The sequence below is a fragment of the Aedes aegypti genome, chromosome 3 (assembly GCF_002204515.2).
Source record: "Aedes aegypti strain LVP_AGWG chromosome 3, AaegL5.0 Primary Assembly, whole genome shotgun sequence".
NCBI classification, from domain to species: domain Eukaryota; kingdom Metazoa; phylum Arthropoda; class Insecta; order Diptera; family Culicidae; genus Aedes; species Aedes aegypti.
Window position 1 is genome coordinate 287,751,323 of NC_035109.1, and position 25,368 is coordinate 287,776,690.

Sequence of the window (25,368 nt, forward strand, 5' to 3'; positions counted from 1 at the left end):
CACCAGAAGGTGCCATCTTAGACGAAAACTTGAAGAAATCCTTATGAACTTCTCAGTATTTGCTTTGCTAGAATTCTTGAAAATATTCATAAGAGAATTATTGCCTTTTAAACAAATAACCTTTCCATAATAGATTTTTTTGCAGATTTTTCAAAAGATATTTTGATTCAAAGATTTCTGGTAAAATCTTTGGCAGAAAGTAAGATTATGGTGTACTCCAAAAACTCTTCAAGAAATCAATCCGGACGCAATTATTTAATGAATATAAATGATGCAGAATCTTTGGCGGATTTACACAATATTAATTTACGTTGCGATTTTTTTTTCTATCGACCAGGGTGAAACAATGGTTTCTAACAAGATCTTTAGCTGAAGTCTGGTTTTGAGTTGTATTATAAGAGTTATCTAAAAAGTTTATCATAAGGTCATTTTAGGTAAATATGATTGTTGGACCTTTGAAAAATATAATAACCTTCGTCGCAAACTAGTTGATTTTTATATATATATTTTTTTTCAATCGGACGCCCACCCGCCCTCTCCTGCCCCTTTTTGACTACAACCATGCTTCTGAAACTATCTTTAGATAAATTATTGAATAAACTTTTGGACGATTTTGAGTGGTTTGGAACATCTAAATCACTGAAGTGGTTAATGTTATTTGTTCAGTAAGATCCTAAGATGGAAATCATACACGCTAACATAAAAGTACCCTTTAAATGTGTTTCTTGTACCCATTTTTATCGTCAGTATGGAGTTGCCAAAAAAAGAGTATTTTCCAATGACATAAAGAAAAGTACTTAAGCCTCATTATGAAGTTCCATAACTGGCAGCAATAATAGGTAAATAGTACACATGCTTGTTCGCAAAGTAAAAGTGCCATTTTTTCTATTTTAATTTATTGTCGTTCAAAGTGAAGTGATAATTAATTAAATTTAAGAACTTCTCAACATGTAAGTAATGTTAGTAGATAAGTCTCTGTGCACTAAATCTAAGGATCTAAACAATTACTTATCTCGTTGCAGATTTTTGGATGACCACGACGATAATTTGTTGTTTCGAGTTCTTTGCCCGCTGCAGCGATTCCCGTGATGGATGATCACCTAGACGCAGAGATTTTATTTTAGTTTGTTAGGAAACATCGACGGAACAAATTTATCGATCTAATAAATTGCATGATATATAAGATATCAATGCTATATGTTGCAAACAAGGTCTTTCATTTCTGATTTTTGTATTTTGTGATGTATTTTTATCGTTAACCTCAATCTGCAGCATCGCTCATAAAATAATGGGGTTTAATTACCCATTTTCCTAGGGACCAAGAGTGAAAAATACCCTTTATCTGAAGTTCAAAGCGAATACTCTTTAATGAGTAAATCGACTTTACTCTTTTAATGAGTTAAGCCACTTTAGTTGGAAATGGGTACGAAAGTACTCATTAATGGGTATTTCAGAGTTAGCGTGTAGGAGAATGCATAAAGGTGTCTTCAGAGGAACCTCTGGACAAACTGTTGGATAAATCCTTTGTTTTATCGTATTCGAAATCTCCTGAGGAATTTCTCAGTAAGGGAAGAACTCATAAATAAATGTATGGATTGTTTCATAACATAATCTCAGACAATTTTTTAACAATAATAGGTACTTCATTGAATATTCTGCAGATTTCTCAAGACAGGGGTTGGATGAAGTTCAAAAAATATTCTTGAAGAAGACTTGAATTGATGCTTGAACAAATATAAATAGCTAGTATTCCTCTTCAAGCAATTCAGGTGAAACACCTGAAAGAATTCAAGAGGAAACACCTGACAGTTGGGTGCTGGTACCAATAATCGTAATGTACCAGTAGATTGGACTGTGGAATAAAACGTATATTTTTCGATAAAAACGATATGTGCTATTTCTGGTGGAAGGATCGCCTCTAGTTCAGTCGATTTGCCAAATTTCAGCTTTTTATGTTATCAAAAAGTCATATAAATAATTGAGTTTACGCAAAAAGTTTGCTCCCTTACACCAGTAGTTGCCGTCATGCTCCAGTAGTGGATCAACGGATGGAAGCAGTTTTTGAAATTGATGTATAAAAACCAAGAAAAGCCCCAGAGATGATCTTTATGCTTCATTCGAAAGATATTAGTTGCTGTTCCGAGGGAAAAATGTTAAACTCGCGTAAAAGTTTACCATTTTGTTTAAAATTCCTTGTATCATTCCCGAACGTCTACTACTAGAGCACTAGCGCAACTACTGGAACACGTGTGCCAATAGTGGCTCAAGCGATTTTATCTATATGCTAATAAAAGGGCATGTCTGCTCTATAATAGCACTATATAATAATCAGGGAACATAAAGGCGCTATTTGGTTACTTAAGAAGCTATCAAAAATCGAAAGTTTTGTTGAGAAATTAAGGAAAATGACTATGACGACAGTTACATCCCCCCTTGGTGGACATCCTTGCTGCAGCCCATGCCCTTAAGTGCTCATAAAGGTAAACAAACTCAGACAGGGCACTGCTTTCCCAATGATTAATGATCAATTGAAACCTTTGGCGCACGAAAACCCTATTGCGCAGACCTAATATCATCGACGGAAAATGGCCATTTAATTGCACCTCAGCCATGCTGAAAGCACAACAAATTACAAACCGTGGGTAGGTGTACTTCTGTAATCTGCATATGCCTCGGAAAGAGACCGCATGCTGGGGAACTAAGCGCACGTTTCCCCGTAATAATGTTCTTCGGCACACTCCACATATATCGAGGCAGAAAATTTAAGGCACTGCCCGCTGCGCTGCCCGTTAAAGCATAACTGTCCCATATGGATTTTCGTATCCAAACTTTTCTCATCGAAAACATCTTCTTTTGATGTAAAATTTTCTCCACATCATAAAAATAACACACTTTGTTTGAAAATGTTGTGGAAAAATATGAGATTGGTTTAGTCCCACATCGAAAAATAAAGAAATTCTGTATGAACTTTATGGTGCAAAAGAAAATATTTGATATGAATAGCAGAAGAGTAAAATTATATTATGTATATTAAACAACAAACTTCTAAACTTTCTTAATGCATACTTTTTCTTCGTGAGACAGTCATGCTTTTATTGGCCGAGCGGTACCGACCGCAATTATATCTTTAGAGCTTATTGAAAGATTAAATGATCCAATCGGAGCAGTTAAGGCGCGCAATTATTGTGATTGGCAGGTGTGCAGGCGTAGGTCATTTTCGGCATCACGCTCTACAATTGAGTTCTAAATTTGACGATGATTCGCTGAGTGGTGTTAAAATTGCTCTCAGTTCGATAATTTGGTGGCTCGGTATGTTTGGGCCGAGTGAGGTGCATTTCGTACAATGCATCTAGGTAGGTTAAGCAGCTTCCGATAGCGATTTCCACCGGAAAGGTACAATTGGGTTTCTCGGAAGTGTTTGGTGCAATGCGAAATGTAGTGAGGTGCATTTATATGGAAAGAGAACAGATACAGTAAAAGCTAGGGCAATGCGCATCGTACTCTCGAGCTGTGCTTAAAGAATTCTCTCTGCTCTTAGAAGCTTTTTCAAAAACTACTTGAAGCAATAAAACAGTACTTTTCAGTGCTACAAAAACAGTACTTTTCGATGCTAAAACTAAAAACGGTACTTTTCAGTACTATTTTTTATACTATTGATCCCTTTACAATCCTTGTTTGGACCCGTGCTTTCGATTTTTCGTTGGACCCGTTGGCGAAAGCTAGCAGTGGTAATCCTTTTTGGACACCGTCTTGGGAAAAAAAAACCTCTTAGGAGGTCTCGTCTTCTTTTTTTTACTGAACATGGTTACAACTACAAACAAAAGGAAGGATAAATCGTTGAATTCACAACTTCCTTCCAAAAAAGTGGGATTTAAAACGGTCACAAAACGTGGCAAGAATGGAAGAAGGGACGCTTCCCCGGAATGCGAACTCTCTTCCAAGGGTGAAATGGATAATGTTGATAATTGTTTCGAAATGAGCAATTAGTTCGATGATCTAGACAAATTTTCCGAACACCAAATCGAAGCAGTCTCTAGCCCAGGCTCTTTGATTCATGTGAGGAAGCAAAGAGTGTCACCTATCGTGGTCAGTTGTTCCGAATTTGGGGGATTTAGGCAGGAGATCTTGAGCTCCATTAGGGGAATCAAGTTCTCCTTCCAAATCGCAAAGAAAGGAGACTGTCGCGTATTGCCGGAAATTCTTAAAGATCGCTTCTTCTCAAACATCTTGAAGAGAAGAAGCACAAATTTTTTACTTATGACGACAAAACTGAACGTTTGTTCAAAGTCGTCCTGAAAGGTCTCTCAAGTGACTATAAGTCACCTTAAGAGATCAAAAATGGAATAAATGGTTTAATTGGATTTTCCCCAAGCCAAGTAATCATTATGAAAAAGAGAACCCAAGCTGGCGTTGTTCGGAAAGGGCTTTCTCAAGAATACTATATTTGCAATTTCTCATCGTAATAGTCATTAAAAAACTGAAACGATTGCTGTAATGATTCATTACGCAACGCTTTCTCATTACGCAACTATTTTGAGTTACGTAATGAATCATCACAAAACAATTTTTCAGAAATTGTGGAATAATGGTGAATGCATTCCGATATAATTTCTGATGCCCTCAAGTGGTGTTATACGAAATTGCAAAAAAATGTTGTACGTAACTCGTTGCAGAACTCGATTTTTACAGCTCTCGTCGCATTTATCCTACTCGGCAAGCCTCGTAGGATAAATTTGTCGACTCGTGCTGTAAACATCATCATTATGCAACTTGTTCTGTAAACTACTATTAGTTCACTTTAACATAAAAAATCTAAATAATATTAAAGCTTTAGAAAAAGCAAAACTTTTGTTCGATGTCCGTGTGACATTTCCAGAAAATTTCCTACAGAATTACCAGAACCCCACTCAGTGCCGTCGGTGCCAAAAGTTGGGCCATGGTACAAAAAATTGTCGCATGGATGCTAAATGCATGATTTGCGGAGGTTCTTCTCACGCTAAAGACGTCTGTCCAGTAAAGGAAGATACCACCAAGTTTATATGCTCGAATTGCGAGCAAATGAAAGATAATGTCCGTTAAGATAACGGTCGTTTCCGGACTTTCTCTGGTAGAATATCGACCAATGCTTATTTTTCAGTTAACAATCGCTTGATTAAGAACCATACCCATCAGGAAGATCATAATCATGCTCATACACAAAATAATTTTAATTCATCGGGTAGCCGTTCGAATCTTTTAATTTCGAATCGATCTACCCATGGAAAATCCTATGTCGATATCGTAGCAGTTAATTTGAACTCCTCCTCTTTTCAAACTATGAGTACCCGTTCAATTTGCTTCAAATCAAATGTAAAACAAAACCCTGCCGCCACAGGAAACTTCTACTCCGCCTCTTCGTCTATCGAAAATTCTAACGGAAAATCATCAGATAATGTACCCACTTCAAGTGGTATGTCTGCCTCTGATTTTAATTTTCTAACTGAACAATTGAATCTAATGATTGATGCAATGTTCAAAGCCACCACTATGACTGAAGCAGTCCAAGTTGGTGTAAAATTTACTAATCGAATTGTTATTGCATTACGTTTTTCTCATGGATCCAATAAATAATAATTTAAATATTTTAAACTGGAATGCTCGTTTTTGAATTGTAAAGAGGACCAGCTGTTTAATTTTCTTACAGCTAATAACGTGCATATAGCAGTTATTACTGAAACCTGGATCCGAAACATTAACTGTTTTCGTAATTTGAAACTAAAGTTTTTGAAACTTTAGGTGTTTATGTTGAAACACAGCGTTTTGTATATACTTTCATAGCTGCTATTTGCCTTTTCAATGCTCTGGGCAGCAAATTAATTTGCTCCAAATTGACTTGCGAAAATTAACTCGCAATAAGTCAAATTTGTTTGTCATTAGTGACTTTAATGCCAAACATCGCTCATGGAACAATTCGCAAAGTAATTCCAACGGCAGAATTTTATTTGATGAGCGCTCTTCAGGATATTTCTCAATTCAATACCCTGATAGCCCTACTTGTTTTTTCTCCTCTAGAAACCCTTCTAAGATTGATTCTACCCACCTTTATAGCAAACTTGTTACTCATGCTGAATTTGATTCTGATCATGTCCCTGTTACATTACAAATATCCCATGAAGCGATTCTTAATCCTATCAGCTCCACTTTCAATTATTTTCTAGCCGACTGGAATATATGAAACATATATTGATTCTAATCTTGATGTTAACATTTCTTTGCAAACAAAACTTAATTGTTGTTCCATTGTTGTAGCAAAAGGCATTGCAATTCCAAAATATTGGAATCCGTGATTATAGACGATGATCTTAAACTCTTGATCCGTCTTAAAAACGTGAGGAATGCTATAACAATTATATGGCATGATCTGCAGAAAGAAATCAAAACCTGATTTTCTCAATTAAGATAAAAAAAAAATGATAATAAAATTTCTCAAATGGAGCCAGGGGCTCTAAGCCCTTTTGGAAATCATCAAAAAAAATTGGAAAAAGAACCTCTGAAGCCTATTTTGGGTTTGGAAGAGGAAATCAAATTATTACTAACTTATTGCGAAAAAGCTCAAAAACTTGCTATGCAGTTTGAAAGCACGCTCAATTATAATGTAGGACGTACTAGTACAATGCAAAATCCAGACACTCAGGATTTAGAAAACATTCTCAATCAAGAGAACGTTTTTGAAAATTCCTGGGAGACTGCTTTGGAAGAAGTGAGGACTATTATTAAAAAATTCAAAAATATTAAAGTCCCCGGCGATGATAGAATTTTAAACAGAATGGTCCACATCAATTAAAATTCAATTTTTTGCCAATTAACAGTTCGGCCATGGACATTCGACCACACATCAACTTTTACGTGTAACAAATTTGATCCGTTCCAACAAATCTGAAGGCTATTCTACTGGTCTTGCTCTTCTAGACATAGGAAAAGCATTTGACAGTGTTTGGCATGAAGGCTTGATTGTAAAACTAAAAACCAATATACATTGTTAGAATAATTCAAAGTTATCTGACAAATCGTACACTTCAGGTTAATTACCAGAACTCCAGATCTGAAAGATTTCCTGTAAGACCTGGTGTTCCTCAAGGCAGCATTTTGGGACCAATATTATACAATATTTTCACATCTGACTTACCTGAGTTACCTCAGGGATGTCCAAAATCTTTGTTTGCGGATGACACGGGCCTCTCCGCCAAAGGACGAAGCCTGCGTGTCGACTTGTAGTAGATTGCAAAAGAGTTCGGATATATTTGCTTCATAGTTGCAAAAGTGGAAGACTTCTCCTAATGCTTCCGAAACTCAACTAATAATATTCCCACATAAACCAAAATCCATTTATTTGAAACCGGGGATTTTTTTTTATTTTCGTATAAAGTGGGCCGAAGAAAGACCAATTTATAAAAGATTGGGAATTTATCTATGCAACTGAAAATGACTATTCAGAGGCTGAAAAATTTCTTCAGGAAAGATTTTCCAACCTTGCTCCAATTCCTGGAACAAAAAAATATCATTCATTTATATATTATATTCATTTATTAAGACGAACAAAGCATTTTTGCTAGTGAATTCTCAGATGTACATGAAAACCAAAAAAATACAGCATGCTTTGTTTTTAATAATACAAAGAAACGAAAATCTTCTGGTGTTAGCAACCAAAGACAATCTTCCCGGTTGAAAAAAATAGAAGTATTAAGATGAAAATGTAAGTTATATGCTGAATATTTGAATAAATAAAATAAAAAAAATAATAATAATCTTATTTGTTCCATAGAAAAGAAAGAATCATCATAGAAAAAAAGTGTAATGAAAAATTGAGGCAGAAACAGTTTTTTTTTTCAGTTTTTCTTAGCGGTGTAGTTTTTCATGAAAAATATTATCCATTCCGACTTATACTTCATTAAAACCAATCCCATATCTTTTTTTCAGATTTTTTAGAAAATTTGCAATTGCTTTGATAAAAAATCTATGTTTTTCCGATGCTTCGATTGAAATATGGGTTTTCAAAGAAAAGGCTTATATGGTCATTTTCCACAAAATTGGTCATAACTCAAAAACGACAAAAAAAGTACATTTCAAAAATTTCAGCGATTCAAGCTTATGAAATTACCTTTCAAAAATTTATTTTGAAAGTTTTCCACTAATTGGAACATAGTTTTACCGGCTTTTCTTTACGTATTTTCTCAACGGTGGAAAATTTTGTGGAAAACTGTTTCCAGTTAATATTTTTTTTTTTTATTCCTGAGAAAATTTGCTTTCATTTTCATAAAAAAAACTTTGTTTCTACGATGCTTCTTTCTTGAGTTGTGATTTTTCAAAGAAAAGGCTCAAAATGGCACATTTGCACATTTTTTACAAAATTGGCCATAACTCAAAAAAGAAAAAAAAAAGGACATTTCAAAAATTTCAGCGATTAAAGCTTATGAAATTATCTTCTCAAAAATATTTTTTTGAAAATTTTCCACGAGTTGGAGCATAGTTTTCCGGCTTTTCTTTACGAATATTCTCAACGGTGGAAAATTTTGTGGAAAACTTTTCCAGTTAATATTTTTTTTTTATTCCTGAGAAAATTTGCTTTTATTTTCATAAAAATAACTTTGTTTCTTTGATGCTTCGTTCTTGAGTTATAATTTTTCAAAGTAAGTAGTGTCAGGGGAAAACAATAAATTTCCAATTGAGTTTGCCGGGAAAATAGGCGACCCTGAATTTTTCTCAATTTTTTTTATTCATATATTGATGAGCCCTGCCTGTGGAAAAAGTTTCATGAAAATCTGAGACCTTTCGGCCCAAACCCGTAAGGAAATTAAAAAAAAATCCCCAACCATCAAGTAGACATGGTATAGTAGAATGTCTAATGTCGAAACATTGGAACAAATGTCGAATAAAATTTTCAATAATTTTAGACTAAAATCATCGCAATCTATTGCTGTTTACTATCGCCATGATAAATGCGGTTTTATATTTAGGTTAAGTTAATTGAAAGCGTTTTTTTTTTTTCTTATAAGCAGGTGAAATCAACTCACCTGTAAAAATTCTGAACTGCTACGACAAATGATATGTTATAAATTGTTAACAAAATTTTTAAAAGCCTAATTTTCCAAATTAATTTGATAGTGTCACCAAAAACAGAACACCTAGATATAGGAATTGAATATAATTTTTAAATGTCATTCAGTATGATTAAGGGAGTCAATTTAATCAATTAATAATCAATAAGCAAATTCAAACTCTTTGTTCAAACAGCTTTAATATACAATTTCATAGCGTAATCCAACAACATTTATCTTATAGTTTTATAGAGGTAATTAAGGAACTCAACCTATAAATACTTACTAATGCCGCAAATCTCATAATTTACTCAAGTAATGAGAGCCTAATCTATCCAAGATTCTACTGGACTATCTCAGAAGATGTTAATCTACTCGTCCTTGCACCAATATGGTAATGCATGCTCAGCTCATACCCGCATCACTGCAAGGCTATCAATCGTAGTTGCTGCCGCAAAATCATTTACATACCTTAGTATTCACCAAGCGCGCCACCAAGACGTGTAGTAATAAAAATTAATTAATCGACATTGCCATTGAACATTGAATTTATTTTATGTTAATTTTCACAACACATATATTGGGCTTGCTATCGGTATCTGATGTAAAACAGAATGGAGGAATCACGCTTGAACTACTTGCCACTTTAATTAAGCACCACCATTAACTTACACTGAGCGGGGGAAAAAATGGTTCAAATTAATGTACACATTTAACTCCTGTGACCATAAAGGGTCGTCCATTAGTAATACTATTGAACGCCTTAAACATGTACCGACAGTGGAACTTATCTTCAGCGATCCCTTGGAGCAGACAGGCCAACAACTCAATCTACTCAGGTTTGTGTACTGGTATCCGACGCCACAGTGGTTCCAAGGCGGTCAAAGCTTCAAACATCAAGGTAGTTTCCTCCAAACGGTATAATTTTTCCCAGCTTTCTTAACACTTTTGTGGGTCAAATCCAAAGTTTTATGTGAATTCATCAGATTTTGAATTTTATACAACTTTTTGAGTGGACCGTAAACATGAGAGTGCGTTTCGGAAGCTCAAGCTAGCGTTTTTTTTGTTTTCACCACCGACGCGTTTTTTTTTTGGTTTTCGCTTTTTACTGGGTAGCGCTGGTGACGTAATTGAAAGTGATTACCAACTGCCCAACGATGGATTATCAATCGGTGAGCTCGTTTCATGCTTCTATTTCAAATAAGTTAAATGTGTAAACACCGATTTTTTTTATGACAACGATTTTGATAATACGCATATGGATTTATAGAAAAAAAAAACTTTGAATAGTTCGTCAATACAAGTGTCGAAATATTCTTATTCTTATACAAGTGTCGAAATATTCTTATTCATGTTCTAAAATAAACTTACTTTTGTTTTTGTAATGATAAAAAACTTTGAAAGGTTCGATACTAAGAGTGAGAAAAAAACTGAACATTGACCAACTATTAAAACTATAAGATGTAACTTATGAATCCTCTTTACTGAAAAAGCCTCTTCCTGTGATAATCATGGAGATGCAGAGGTATACTTGGTCTCCAATAATAATGGTTATCACGAATTTATTTCTTCACCTATCAACCGTAACATGGAAACACAACACACATATTTTATATTTAGTTCATCCATGTCAATAGATGACTTTTTCAAGTGAGGTCTATTGAATTGCATCACCTACCAAGGTTTATCCAGATTGTTTAGCTTCTAAATCCTTCTCACTAACAAAAACTCCTTCCCGTGTCAAGCATGAAGATGCAGAGGTATACTCGGTCTTTAGTAACAATGGATGTCACACTAACATCCTTCCCTTTCTCGATAACTATTTTTAAGGTGGTCGAACAAAAGTACCTCGCCATTCTATATCAAACATACAAATTAATGTAATAATATTTACCATTTAAATAGGAGTTCGAGGATTTTTCCGACATTTGTTCTGGATCGAACCACTGTGCGCCGCCAGTTAGATATCACACCCCGTCGTATTGAGAAAGGTAACGAGATACGGGTATTAATTTTTATTCTCCCCGCAGAAATGGCTTTCGGGCTCAATTAGCTTGTCTTTTATTGCCATCAATTGGACGGACGGTAGCACTCGCTATGCTGACATGTTTGTGGTAGCACCTGAAATGGAAAAGATTGCACACCGGAGATAATCTCTGCTGGCTGGTCGACGCGATCGTTCTTATGGCAATTACTCAGAGCACTCCATTCAACTGACCTACCGGATGGATGAGAGATCACATCCGCACCTGATCGGTCTTTTTCTTACATGTTGCGCGTTAGGATTCCTGACTCGGTTGACGATGTCTTAATTTATTCAGCTTATCGGAATGGATTGCAGCGCATCGGCTAAGCTAGACGTTATCTGGAAGAGCAGTCGAAGGCTTGCGATAAGTGTAAGTGAGACATTAAAACGTGTAGATTAGGTCAGAATTCAATTAATCAAGTTGAGACGAAGCAGCCTCTCAACTCGATTTGCAGTTGGTGATCATCGGTAAACTGGAATTCGAGAAAGCCGTTGCAGAAAAGAATGTCGATAGAGTGGCTAAGTCTGTTGATTGATTGTTCTTGCAAATAGGCACACATGTAGTACGTTATCAATCCCGTTTGTCTCTGATATTTTATTTGCCTAGATGATCGTTATATTGCACAAACTAAGGCTAGTCTAAAGCAGCCTTTAGCCCAGGCTCTTCGATTTTTGTGAGATAGCAAAGGGTACTGCCAATCGTGGTGAGTTCTTCTGAAATTTGCTGTATTTGGGCAAACGTAGGAGATCTTGAACTCTAATAGAGTTCAAGATCTCCTACGTTTACCCAAATACAGCAAATTCAGAAATAAGTCAAAGCTTCCTCCTAACTAGCTAAGAGATTAGTGGAGTCTTGCATTTTCTCGAATTCCTCAGCGCGCAGATCATTTTTGTTGTTATGGTATAAAGCGCTTGATCCACTCTGCCTGCATACTTATATCGATTTTTATTGATCATCCAAAGTAAATTTGTTACATATCTCTCCTGATATGGAGTAATGCAGGGCTATGGTTCACACCTACCACTCCGCAGAAGATATCAATTGAATTAATAGTATTTCAGCTCCAGTTTGTAGGACAAGTTATACCTTAGCATGTTGCTTTTGAAACGTAATACTAGATTTTTCAAAGTTTCATTTGTATTTCAAGAAATAAAATATTTCGTGCGATAACTCAAATGCGAACTTTTACCCCATAGTGGGAGCAAAAGTTCGCACTAAAGAAATGACAAAGTTCTCACGTGCTCTTCTTGTCTATGGAACGTTAAGAAGAAACTCTTGGCATTGTGTCCCACAAGAGACACAAACTGTTTTTAGCACTTTCCAAATTCATTTGAAATTCCCTATTATAATATTTTATCCCTTACTTTTGTACATTTATTCCATTTGTAATGATATTCTTACATTAATGTATCAAAATCTAGTGCGAACTTTTGCCCCACTGCTTTACACTGTGTCTGCGAAGCTTAGCCCCAGAGCCTCCTACTAAAAATTCTTAAATTTTAGAGTTGAGTCAAATGCACCCTATAATCAGTCATAATATAACACTCCAAAAGATACTAGAGTTTATTACATTTTTTTTTTTAATTTTTACATCCAAAAATACTTTTTGAATACTAGATCAGAACGGATAAAAACGCCACTTTATTTGTAACTTCGTAGTACTTTGATGAAATTGTTTTGAACAGCTGACCTAATAAAGTGTCAAACCCATACAGTGTTGCCAGGGTTACGGTTGCGTGAGCTGAAAAAAACCCTACTACGAACTTATGCCCCGAAATACTCTACCAGATGGAAATTTTAGAAAAAAGACATTTTGAGTCACTGGATTTGTAAAAATAAAGACGTTCAGTTTTATCGAAAGTCGAGAACTGTCAAATCGTATGGAAAATAATGAAAAACGTAAATTATTCGTAATTTGGAAACTGGATCGAAAAAGTGGTGATTAGAAATCAAACGTAATGTGAATGCATTACTTTTTGTGTTTAGTTCATCATCCGTGGTGCTTTCTTTGCTTCATAATTTCGTTTTTACTATCATTGAAAAAGAGGCATCTATTGCCTTTTCATATTTAAATTTCACCCTATTGAAGATTCTCGAGAGGAATTCTTGAAATTATCGATATAAATCATAGTACATTTTTCCGTGCAATAGGGTCCTAAAATGTTGAATGAAATCTTGTTTTTATTTAATAACACGAAAGAGCATGTTACTGTAACTACTTTAGCAATTTTTCCCGCTCAAATAACGGCTATATCATGTGTTAACTTTAATTTAAAAATTGGGTCCATAAATGAACCTTGACACTTAAGATCATGTTTGACGTTCGCTCAGTCGACAAAAACACCACAGGGGTTATAGTTTTTTCACTGGGGTTGTTCCTATCTGACATTTCGGAAGGGACACGGAAAACAAAATACACTCAAAATTTGAGTTTAAGCCAAGGGGTGTGACAAAATCTAATAAAAAACATAAAAAATTTTTTGTGGACTTAAACAAATGGACAACATTAGAAAATTGAGTAAACAAGTGTTTATGGCTTAAACTTAAGCGTTTGGCACTAAAATTGGGACAGGGCTTTAGGACCCAATTTTCCGTAGAAATGATCAGTAAACCTAGCTGTCTATAGTAAATTTTTTAACCTACTTGAGACCCCAGTTAAGAAAACACTTTTTTAATAAATGGGGGGTTTATTCTTCTTCTTCTTTCTTGGCATTAACATCCTCGCTGGGACAGGGCCTGCATCTCAACTTCTTGTGTTCTTATGAGCACTTCCACAGTTATTAACTGAGAGCTTTCTTTGCCAAGTTACCATTTTCGCATTCGTCTATCGTGTGGCAGGTACGATGATATTCTATGCCCAGGGAAGTCAAGGAAATTTCCATTACGAAAAGATCCTGGACCGACCGGGAATCGAACCCAGACACCTTCAGCATGGCTTTGTTTTGTAGCCGCGGACTCTAACCACTCGGCTAAGGATGGTCCCGGAGGGTTTATTGGAGTAACCGAATTTATTCTTCTTTTCTTTCTGGCGTAACGTCCCAACTGGGACAAAGCCTGCTTCTCAGATTAGTGTTCTTATGAACACTTCCACAGTTATTAACTGAGAGCTTTCTCTGCCGATTGACCATTTTTTCATGTGTATATCGTGTGGCAAGTACGAAGATATTCTATGCCCAGTGAATCGAGAAAATTTCCTTTACGAAAAGATCCTTGACCAGCGGGATTCGAACCCACCACCCTCAGCATGGTCGTGCTGAATAGCTGCGCGTTTACCGCTACGGCTTTCTGGGTCCCTCATTTATTTCCACTAGAATTTGTATTCTTCGACTGATACGCGTATTTCGACCGCAACTGTAAGGCCGTCTAGTACACGACACTGAAGACGGCCTTACAGTTGAGGTCGAAATACGCGTATATGCCAAAGGATACAAATTCTAGTGGAATAATACAGTACTAATTTCGTTTTTTTATTTATAGGTATTCCACTATACAGCTTGAAGATTTATTATCACTAATTGAACTTTAACACTTCACTTCACTTTTGCAAAAGAAAAAAGAAAATACTAAAAATCACTATAAAGGCCAGCAAATACATTTAAACTCTAATATGTTGCTCATCTTGACAGACTTCTTCAGTGTCGAGTGCTCGACTCGACATGCAATGTCGTCTTCAAGTTGAGCACTCTACACTGAAGAAGTCTGTAAGTCACAGACGAAATAGGCCTATCTGTCAAGATAGCCAACATATTAGATAAATTAAAAATTGAATTTAGTACTGTACCATTTAATTCCACTAGAATGTGTATCCGTTGACAGATACGCGTGTTTCGACTTCAACTATAAGGGCGTCTTCAGTGTCGTGTACTAGACTCGGAAGTAGGGTCTAGTAAACGACACTGAGGACGGCTTTACAGTTGAGGTCGAAAAACGCTTATCTGTCAAAGGATATAAATTCTAGTTGAATTAAATGGTACCGTACTAAATTGGGTATTCCACTAAACAGCTCGAGGATTTTTTAACATATTAGAGTTTGAAGGTATTTGCTCGCCATAATAGTGATTAAAGTATTTTACTTTTTCTTTTGCAAAAGTGAAGTGTTAAAGTTCAATTAGTGGTTTTCTACTTAAGACATTTGAAAAATGTGTAAATATTATGTGAAATTTCCAAAAATGACCCTCATACACAAGAAAGGTTTAATTATAATTACAGCTCCCACAACCCCGATTTACATTACTCTAGAGTCTAGAGATATGTCGTAATGTTATACAATTCGGAGTAACGGTGCAGTTGTAGAAATGAAATTTGATGTAGTGGCGTTCAGGACTATAGAGTAGAACCGTAATTGAAACAGTTGTTGCATAATAACCAAAGTTTTAGTCAAACGAAAATTTAAACATTGAACGCCAAAAACACCTAGAATACTCTGAAGAACAGTGATGCGTCAAAATCTTTACAAGCGTTGGAAAAACTGATGAAAAGTTGTTTGATCTTATCGTATCTCTTGGTTCATTATTTTTACATCATCAGAAAGCTTTTTATCTTGGCTTTGTGGGAACAATATGAAAACTACAAAAACTCACATGTTTGTATTTATTATCGCTTGTGCCACTTTAGGAATACATATGCCTATAGTAGCACTATTTCTAATTTCAGTTCCTATAGTAGCAAAATACTAATCAAAACAGTATTTTTACAAAACTTTCATATTTTTCCGGCAAAGTGTGGATCAAAAGCTTTCTTATGGTATAAAAAAAATAATCTTGAATTAAAATCTTAATTCATCAATTATTTCTTATAATAAAAAATAGTTTCTCTCAGTAGTGCTACTATAGGAACAAAGGTTTACTATAGGCGCAAGGGAGCTCAAATTTTTTTTTTAAATTTTTTTTTTTTTTTAAATTTTGAATAAAATCAAGCTGCGTATCAATGGTATACTTAGACAAATAGCTCCTGACCTTTATGTCAAAAAATATTTTGAAAAGATTTATAGTAAAACGGCCGTAAAAAGCCACTAGTGCGACTGTAGGGGACTGTCCACTAAGGGAACATCGACCCTATGAATACTGTTTATAATTAATGCTCACATTAATAAGGAGGACATTTTCAGTCCAAAGCAGGATGGGAGGACATATGTTCGGAAAAGAGGACACGTGTGAGTGACTTTTTCTTATCCTAATGGTAACATCCGCGGCGGCAAAACAAAGCCTTGCTGAAGGGTACTGGGTTCAATTCCCGGTCGGTCTAGGATCGTAATAGGAATTTCCTTGACTGGAATGGGGTGTACGGAATCAACTTGTAAAGTTGAACTGTAACTTTTTACCCGTCTTCTATTGGAATTTTGGGTTTAATTTGTTCAATGTGTATTTGCTTACGCTATGTAAGTTTCACTAGCAGATGTGCAATTGTTATCGTTTTGAAGATGGAGTCGGAAGAACAGCGGCGGCACAAAAAAAATTTGAACACGTACCTCGAAAATCCGGATCTATCTCATCGTGGCATCAGTAGAAAGGAAAAAAAGTGACAAAAATGGATCTCCGTATTGTATTAAGGATCACAAACGGGTAGTTTAAGCTTTCAAGAGAAATCCCAACAGTTCAGTTCGAGATGTGGCGAATAAACTGAATCTATCCAAAACTTTCGTGCAAGATGCGAAAAAACGTGAAGTACTACGTACAAAGTCCAAGAGGCGCCACGTGCACGGTAGCTCTACACCCAAATGTTGACGAAACCAAATTGCCTCGTTATGGATGATGGGACGTATGTAAAAGCAGACTTCCGGGGCTCCAGTTTTTCTCTGCTCATCATAAATAAGATGTCCCTGAGGACGTTAGAAAGCAGAGTTAGAAAGTTTTCCAAAAAAATATATGATTTTGCAATCAATTTGCTCGTGTGGAAAGCGGAGCACCCCATTGGTGACAACTGGAAAGGTCAATGGGCGATTTCTGGCCGGATTTGGCATTGTGCCATTATTCGAAAGAGGTTTTGGAGTAGTACAAGGCTAAGGAGGTCAATTTCAGGCCGAAGCATCTCAACCACCCCATAACGCGGCCAATTGAAAAATACTGGGCCATCATGAAGCAGGCACTTCGGAATCATCCTAAGGAAGTTAAATCGGAGGAAGATATGAAGAAAAAATGGACTGCAACGCAAAACAAAATTTGGTTCAAGTGTTGTACAGGACCTTTTGAGTAGTGTTAAGAGAAAAGTCCGTGCATTTGGATATGAAATTGAAATTGAATAAAAAAAAACGTGGGAAAACATTCATAACATGTTTTTTTTTACTCACTGAAAGTTTGCCGTTTGAAAGTTTAGAATATTTCAAAATATTTGTGTGTTTCGCAATTTGATTCCGTACACCCTTTATTCTTAACAGAATCTCCGAATAAATAAAATGTTTTTAGCTCCGAATGACCGTATTGTTCCATTTTTATAATCTGCTTATTGGAAAAGTAGATATTTTTGGTCAAATCGAGATAACTAAGGAAATAGAAGAGAAATCAGAGAAGTTGTATTCGATTGTGTAAGATTGCGAGATTTAAAATGAAGAAAGTCCAGTTTGAACATCGTAGCGAACCCATACATCACCTGGTAGACAATTAGCATCATAATAGTAAGACATACATGTATCACTAAACCAATTTATCAACAAGAGGCCCAGCTTGCCCCATCGCAATTCAACCTGACGCATTCATTTCAGTCCGTTGCATTTCTCGTTTGTTTTTACAGGAATCTCCCTCACCACATAAATCATCACGGTCGAGCTGGTCGCACCAGTAGAAGCAACTACAACAACAGCGGTGGCGCCACTAGCCTTGGCCGCAGCAGCAACGATCTTGTCCGAATAGGTACCAACTCTAAGCCAACAGATCGGTAAGCTTCATAGAATCTACGTACGGTGGGATAATTTTACAACGCGAACGTAAATAATCGTTTCGTTTAACAGCTACAGATTGGAGTAAATCACGCAAACGGTTTAATGCCAAGCTGTTGAGTAGTGAGGGATAGATTTTTATCAAATAATCGATTTATACGGCAACGACCGACACTTATTGACTGTCTTACAACAGTGATTAATCAATATGTTCAATCTTGTTGACACCTTCTCTCCTTTGGGCACAGATATGGAACCAGTAAAACTCAGTACAAGTACGAGCACGTTCAGACGGGGTCAGTAATGCTACCGAAGGGAGGAAGAACGTTTCTTGAGCCGGACCAGAACAGGACCTTGGCATACACCGCCAAACTGGACACCACGGTATTTAGATAGTTCAACCTGTTTTGTGCTACTGGTGGCGTCACACTATGGGGCAGAAAGCTACTTTGGTTGGTCAAAATTTCTAGCGCTTTGAGGTTACGTTCCATGATGTCTTCGATGAATTGTTCAAAAAAAAGCTTCAACACGTTAATGCTTCCAGTGAACAAATTGCACTTTGAAGGAAGCAGCACACTAGACAACTGACTAGCATGCAACGCCCAGTGGCACAGTCGAAATACATTCCTAACTAAAAGATTTCCAGACTGAAGCGGTAATCGAACGCTCCTTGACTTGAAGCAGCTACAGTGACTCAATCTCATTTTCGTACGGGGCACTGTTTTCATATCAAGTTGGTATAAATCTATTAAATGGTGCATGGACTTCGATACACTTTATCAATAATGAATGTTATAGGTGTCATCTATTGTTTGCCAATGACAAACTGTATTCATTTGCTTAAATCTTTGGAATAATGGAAAAGTATTGAGATTGTGTCTATAAATGACCCAATTCCATATTCGTACACCTAACAAAAAAGAAATATACAGCATTCAAAGCTAACTTTTAATGGACTAGATGATTACTTAAGCTCTTCGTTGTGTTGTTCAGATGCAGTAGAATACATGTGGAAAATTTAAAAGCGGACATATTTGAAACTTAAGTAAATTTAAGAAAAATACCAGTTTTCTCCTGTTTTTTGCTAAAACATTCGGTAAGTCGAACAATAAATTGCATTTTTTTCAACATCACTTCCTTAAGAATGATAACTGCGAATATTGCACAAGTTTCAAAAAATTATAATCAGTTTTAGAGTAGCTAGGAGTGGATAACGACAACTTATATTTTTAAATCTTAGGTAGTATAGCATTTATAACAAATCCAAAACCAAAAATTTTAGTCAATTTCTTTATGTTTGGCTCCTAAATGTATATACATAATCCATAGTTAATGTTCATATCAAAACATTGCGTAATTATCTTTTTTAATTTACATTTTACTACCAAACATGATTATAGAGATTTAAAGAATAAATATTATGGCCATAACCGCAACACTAACGTTTTTTAAAATGATGAAAACAACAGGATATATGCTTTTAAATAGTATATCAACGCTCTCTGCTCATTCAAGTTATTTTGTATTTTTCGTACAAAATCAATAAATTGCAAAATAGGGTGCTATTTTGAATATAATTTGAATATTATTTAAAAGATAATTGATAATTACGATGACATCAATTATGTGGAAGTATGTACAGCGTAGTTTAGGGTACTTTATTGTAAAACGAAGTTCGTAGTTCAAATTATTTTTACAGACAAATTCAAAATTAACATTTACCTGTTGTTTAGAATGAAAATTTGGTTACATTGATTAAAAATATCATTTTGGAAGAGTTTTGAACTTATGGCACAACAATTTTCTGAACTCAAAAGGGATAAAAACTGTTTATGATTTCTGTAAACTATATATATTTCAACTAAATTTCTATCAGAGCTTACTAGTATAATCTATAGATTGGATCCAATGACAACAATAAACGTTATTGTTCGAATTATAGGATTTATTTTAAAAAATCATTGAAAAACTGGCATTTCTTATAACTTTACCTAAATTTCATATATGTCCACTAATAAATTGTCCTAATGTATTTCACTACATCTGAACATCATAATAAAGCATTTCAGTAGTCAAATAGAGCTTCTAAATTTAGTTTTGAACGTTGTGCGTATGAATTTTGGTAGGTGTACGAATATGGAATTGGGTGAATTTTAGACATCAATTCAATACTTTTCCCTTAATCCAAAGATGAATGTAAATGGCAACATTTTGTGATTGGCAAACAATAGATGACACCTGTTACCTTCAATGGGGATAAAGTATTTGTAGCTCAATACTGCATTTAATTTTTTTACTAACTTGATGTGGAAACAGTATCCTGTACGAATATGAAATTGGGCCACTGTAAATGCTTGGTAACACTAACCGCACGGCCACGAAGCCGGTGAATTACAACTGTATTTTGATTGTATCGAATTAGATATTGACAACTTACATTACTCTCTAAATACTCTTTATGTGTAGATAAGATATTAGATGTATTTCTCTTTCAGAGAATATCGAAATACAACCAAAAGTTCAAAACCCATCTTGCAAAATAATTGAGATATGCACAATTATTCCTGAATTTTCCGTTCAATGCTTCCGGATGCATCCACTTTTATCAATTATTCAAAAAGTTATTTTATATTTGAGTTTAGAGGAATTTGTTGTTAATTATCAACATCTATTTAAATATCATCAAAACAAAGGTCTAACGCACCCATGATAATATGTCGACATCAAACATCTGAAACGCATATCCAAAGCGCTAGAGGCTTTGGCCAACCAAAATAAGTTTCTGTCTCATTGTGCGTCATTACTATTCAAACTTGCATTTAATCGATCAAATCTAAAGTTTCCGATCAGAATACTTATATTTAAATTCAACTATTTCTCTATCGATTCCCATCACTGCAGGTTTACCGCCAGAAACCGCACATGCACAGGAATCGGCAGCACCGGCAGCGGCACCTGGATTGGTCAACGGCAGCCACAGGTCGGCGCTTCCACGACCCGAGCGTTAAATCTACGGTTGTCAACGGGCTTTGCATCAAGTGTCCCGCTGAGAAAACTGCAATCGCACGCAAAGGTCTCGACGGAGTTCTGATCGAGCCGCCGATGTTGACAACGTGTCGCAATCAGCCAATCTCGCGTGACCTGTACGAGTTGGAAACGCTGTTCGGAACCAAGCTCAACTTTATCCTGCCCCATTCGAACGGCGGTGGCCCATTTTCGTTCCTAGCCAAGATTGTCAACAAGCGCAGTGGGAAGGTGGTCCAGACATGCGACTTGCGATACAAAGTGATTGTTAAACAGTGCGGCAAGTACTACCCCAAGAACAAGGATCTCAAGGTGGCATGCGATTTGGGCAACATTTGGGGATCTAGGTGCAACTTCCACTGCCGAAACGGTGGCTATTTGAGCAGACAGAACGCGTTCGTCGAGTGCAGCGAAGAGCAGACCTGGCAAGGGGAGGAACCACACTGCATGTATAATGGTATGCTAATTATATTAACCAGTAAATATCCAACACAATTTTATTTTGCTAAAATGCTATAACCTGGTGATTTTCTTAATCAATCAAATTTTCAGCTTGAACGGCTGTCTACATTTTTGTTCTTGAAAAATAAGTCATCAAGTTACAGTATTTATAGCAAAATAAAATCGTCCTGGCTCTATACGGGTTAATTCATTCATTCAAGAAAACAAGTCATAAAATCGTTTATCTAATTGCAGAAGTTTCCGATGACTACGCGTACGACAGCGACGCTCCGCCCACGTCGGACTGCACTTATCTGATCCCGCCCAACAACGGTCGGTTCGCGTGCGAGATGAACCCCTCCGCGGTCAGCTCCAACGATCTCTACGTCCCCAATGGGACCGTCTGTCGGATCAAGTGCAACGAACACTTCGAGATTCCCGTCCAGCTGCAGGCGGCATCGGTCTTCCACTGCGAGGAAGGCCGTTGGAACTCCACGATGAAGCACTTCTGCCACAAACCGGGCGCCGTTGGTATGCATCGAAAACGAAGTTACGGTTAGTCGCTCACCCAGTTCCAGTTGATGGCGACAGTGTAGTTTCTAAGATTGTATTACAGCTAGATAAAACCGCTTGATTTATTGCTTTGTAACGGGCGCGAACTTGAATGTGATTTTGTGTTTCGAGAAAGGAAATGACATTCTTTCCCTGCATGCCGTGTAAGGATGGGAAGAAGTAAAAGAAAAACTAGGAATCCTCCGACAGATTTGCGTTGTTTAAGTTTGTAACGTGGACGATTTATGTAGATGTTGGTGCATGACCTCTGCTTCTGGAATGGTAAGCAGAATTGGTACAACAATGATTTACGAAAACGAAGCTTCCCTAAACATGTTGAGATTTGATGTGTGTATTAAGTATCAAATTATCTGTTTCGAAAATTAAACATAATTGTATTGTTAATTGTAGTGATTTTTAAATATAAAGATTCTGATTGGGATACGAAATTAATAAGAAATTTGATACTCACAATAAGTGTTTTATTTATTCGAAAGAATATCACTGGACATTTCGGCTGCTGCCACAAACACTTTGTGGGACGCGTTGAGCATAGGAATATTGGAATCAGCATACAAGAGTCGTGGGTTCAAGTCCCACCTGAGTATGTGGATTTTGTTCATCATAATTTCACTTATAATTTATTCATCATCATGTATGAATTCCTGGAGGGATGCCTAGAGTAATCCCTGTAGTTAATTTCAGAAAAAAAATATGGAGAAATCCATATAGGATTCCATGGAGCAATCCCTAGAGTAATCCGAAGATGAATCCCTAGAGAAATTCTTGCAGGATTCTCTGAAGGTTTACCCCAGGAAATCTATTGAGGAATTCCAGAAGAAAACCCTGGAACATTTTTTAGAGGAACGCATGTAGAGATTTTTTCTGGTGTAATCTCTGGAGAAATCCCTGAGGAGGTTGCTAGAGAAATATCTATAGGAATCCCTAAATTGTTTTTCCAATTGGAATAGCTGGGAGCGTCTGCAAAAAGTTGTGTAGGTATCTCTGAAGGATTACATAAATAAATTGCTGAAGGAATTTTTGAAGGGTTGCCCTGAAAAATTAGAGGGATTCCTGAAATAATCCCTGGGAGAAACATGAGATTTTTTTGTTAATAGAGGCTTTACCCAGAAGAAGCATTCGTCACATTAGAAAAAATATTATGAAGAAATTCCTGTGAAACTCCATAGAGCAATCACTGAAAGAACCCTTGGAAGAATCCGTGGATGATTTCTTGCAGAATTTTCTGGAGGGATACCCAAGAAAATCTATGGAGGAATTCCTTTAAAATCGCTAGAACAATTTATATAAGAACACATGTAGAGATTTTGTGGAGTAATCTCTGAAAAAAAAATTGCTTTGCTTTGCTGAAAAACTTACTCGAAAGGAATCCCTGTATTGATTCTCTTGCAGGTATGCCTGCAGGAGTCTTTGAATAAAATGTCCTGTAGGTATCTCTAAAGGATTACCTAGGTCAATTGCTGATGGAATTTTAAAAACCAAAGACCAAAGAAAACTGGTCGCAGTGGTTCATCCCGAACAGAAACAGATGGAGAAATTCCGGTAGAGATTTGTTAAGGATAAATCTCTGAAGAGTCTTTGGAAGAATTTTCTAGAGATTCCTCCGAGAATTTCTCCAACAATTGCTATATGGATTCCACTAGGAAGAACATGTGATCACAACCATAATTTTAGATAATTTCCCGTAGGATCCATTTTTAATTCTTCAGGGATTTCTCTAGATATTCCTCCAACTATTTCATCAGCAATTTCTCCTGGAATTCTTCTAGGGAAGGTGTACCGGTATTAGCCATGTACCAGTTATTCGCCACCCCGTATTATATACTGTTTTACGACATATATGGTTGCCAATTCTTTGGTGTTCGCTAAATTGCTTTAAGATAATACGGAAACATTCTTGGAAACTGCAAAATTTTCGCAAAAACTAGTAGAAAAAAAAAAACATTTAACTTAAAATGTTTTCTCTTTTGCACCTATTTTTCGCCATGGTGTTCCTGATTCGCCACCCTCCATAAAAAATCAACGTGGGTGGCGAATTCAGGAACCAAAATTAAAATCGTGGCGAATACTGGTGCAAGTGGTCGAGTATTCGCCAACCCCATTTTTAATACAAAAACAAAGTTTCTGATTAGTTTTTATATTTTCCCTGCTGAGCATGGATAGAGAGCTTTCGTTTGATGTATTGACAGTAACCAAAGGTCGTTTGATTTATGTATAAATAATATTTTTCCTTAGGGTGGCCAAAACTGGTACACTTCCCCTAGAGTGATTCCTACAGAAAAATCTTTACAGCACTACTTTCAGAGATATTTCCAGGTTCCAAGTAAAAAAAAAAATGTCCAGAAATTCCTCCATGAATTTCTTTAGGGAATTATCCTCCAGTAAAATCTCTTCATGGGTTCTTTCAGAGATTCCTCCAATCCCTCAAGAAATTCCTCAAAGGATTTTTCAGGGGATTTCTCCACAGAAATCTCTATAGAGATTTTCCAGTGGATTGCTCTAGAATTTTTTTAAGAAAAATCTTATCAGTGATTTTTTTCAGGAACTACTCCAGGAATGTTTCCAGGGATTCCTCCTCCTCCTGGAATTACCTCAGAAATTTACATTTTGAAAAAAAAAAACTGAAGCTAAATTCACTGGGCAAATTAATTGATGAATCATTTAAAGAGTCCGCTAAAGTAATCCTTGCATAAAACAGTGTGGAAGTTGCATAGAGAAACCTTTGGTTGAAATTCTTAGAAGAACCTAATAAGAATTATATATTAAGCTTCTGTAACAATTCCTGGACGAATTTATTGAGATAGCCACAAGGAGTTTCTAAGTGAATCCGTGGAAAAATCTCTAAGAGATCCCTAAGAGATTTCATTCAAAATCCTAGGAATAACCTTGTGTGGGTGTTTCTGGAAGAAGTGTTGCAGCAATGTTAAGAAGATCTCCTGAAATAACAACTTGAGAAATCGATGGAAGAATTACCAGAAGATTCACTGAAGAAAATAACTGGAGGCATCTCTGGAGAAAATGATGAGAGAATCCCTGAAGGGGGGTCTTTCAAAACTATTTCTGTGGAATCATTGGAGGGATCGCTGAAGCTTTTCCTCGAGAATACTCTCGAGAAAGTTCTGTAGAATCTGAAGTCGCGTAGGAATTATTCTCCGCAAGGACTCAATAACGATTTTCTGCAGAAATTTTATCTTGCTTACTCAAGGTATTTTTCAGGGATTTCTCTGGAATTCTTTTGGTCTTTCTCCAAGATTTCACACATATTTTTTTGTCATGGAACTTATCCAAGGATTTCATAATAACTCGTCCAGATAGTACTTCGTGCATTACCCTTATAATATCGGAAAATATTGAAATT

The 25,368-nt window shown here is 36.2% G+C and overlaps 1 protein-coding gene across 1 annotated transcript in view; it reads left to right on the forward strand.

Annotated features, from left to right (window-relative positions):
- Positions 1-22,463, forward strand: part of LOC5574236 — a 162,063-nt gene extending 139,600 nt beyond the window's left edge. Inside the window, exons 3-6 of the mRNA XM_021855911.1 lie at positions 17,828-17,971; positions 18,221-18,356; positions 20,874-21,453; positions 21,693-22,463. Coding sequence (XP_021711603.1) covers positions 18,276-18,356; positions 20,874-21,453; positions 21,693-21,997 — 966 coding nt within the window. The 5' untranslated portion in view covers positions 17,828-17,971; positions 18,221-18,275 and the 3' untranslated portion in view covers positions 21,998-22,463. The remainder of the gene's footprint in view (positions 1-17,827; positions 17,972-18,220; positions 18,357-20,873; positions 21,454-21,692) is intronic.
- Positions 22,464-25,368: the final 2,905 nt, after the last annotated feature.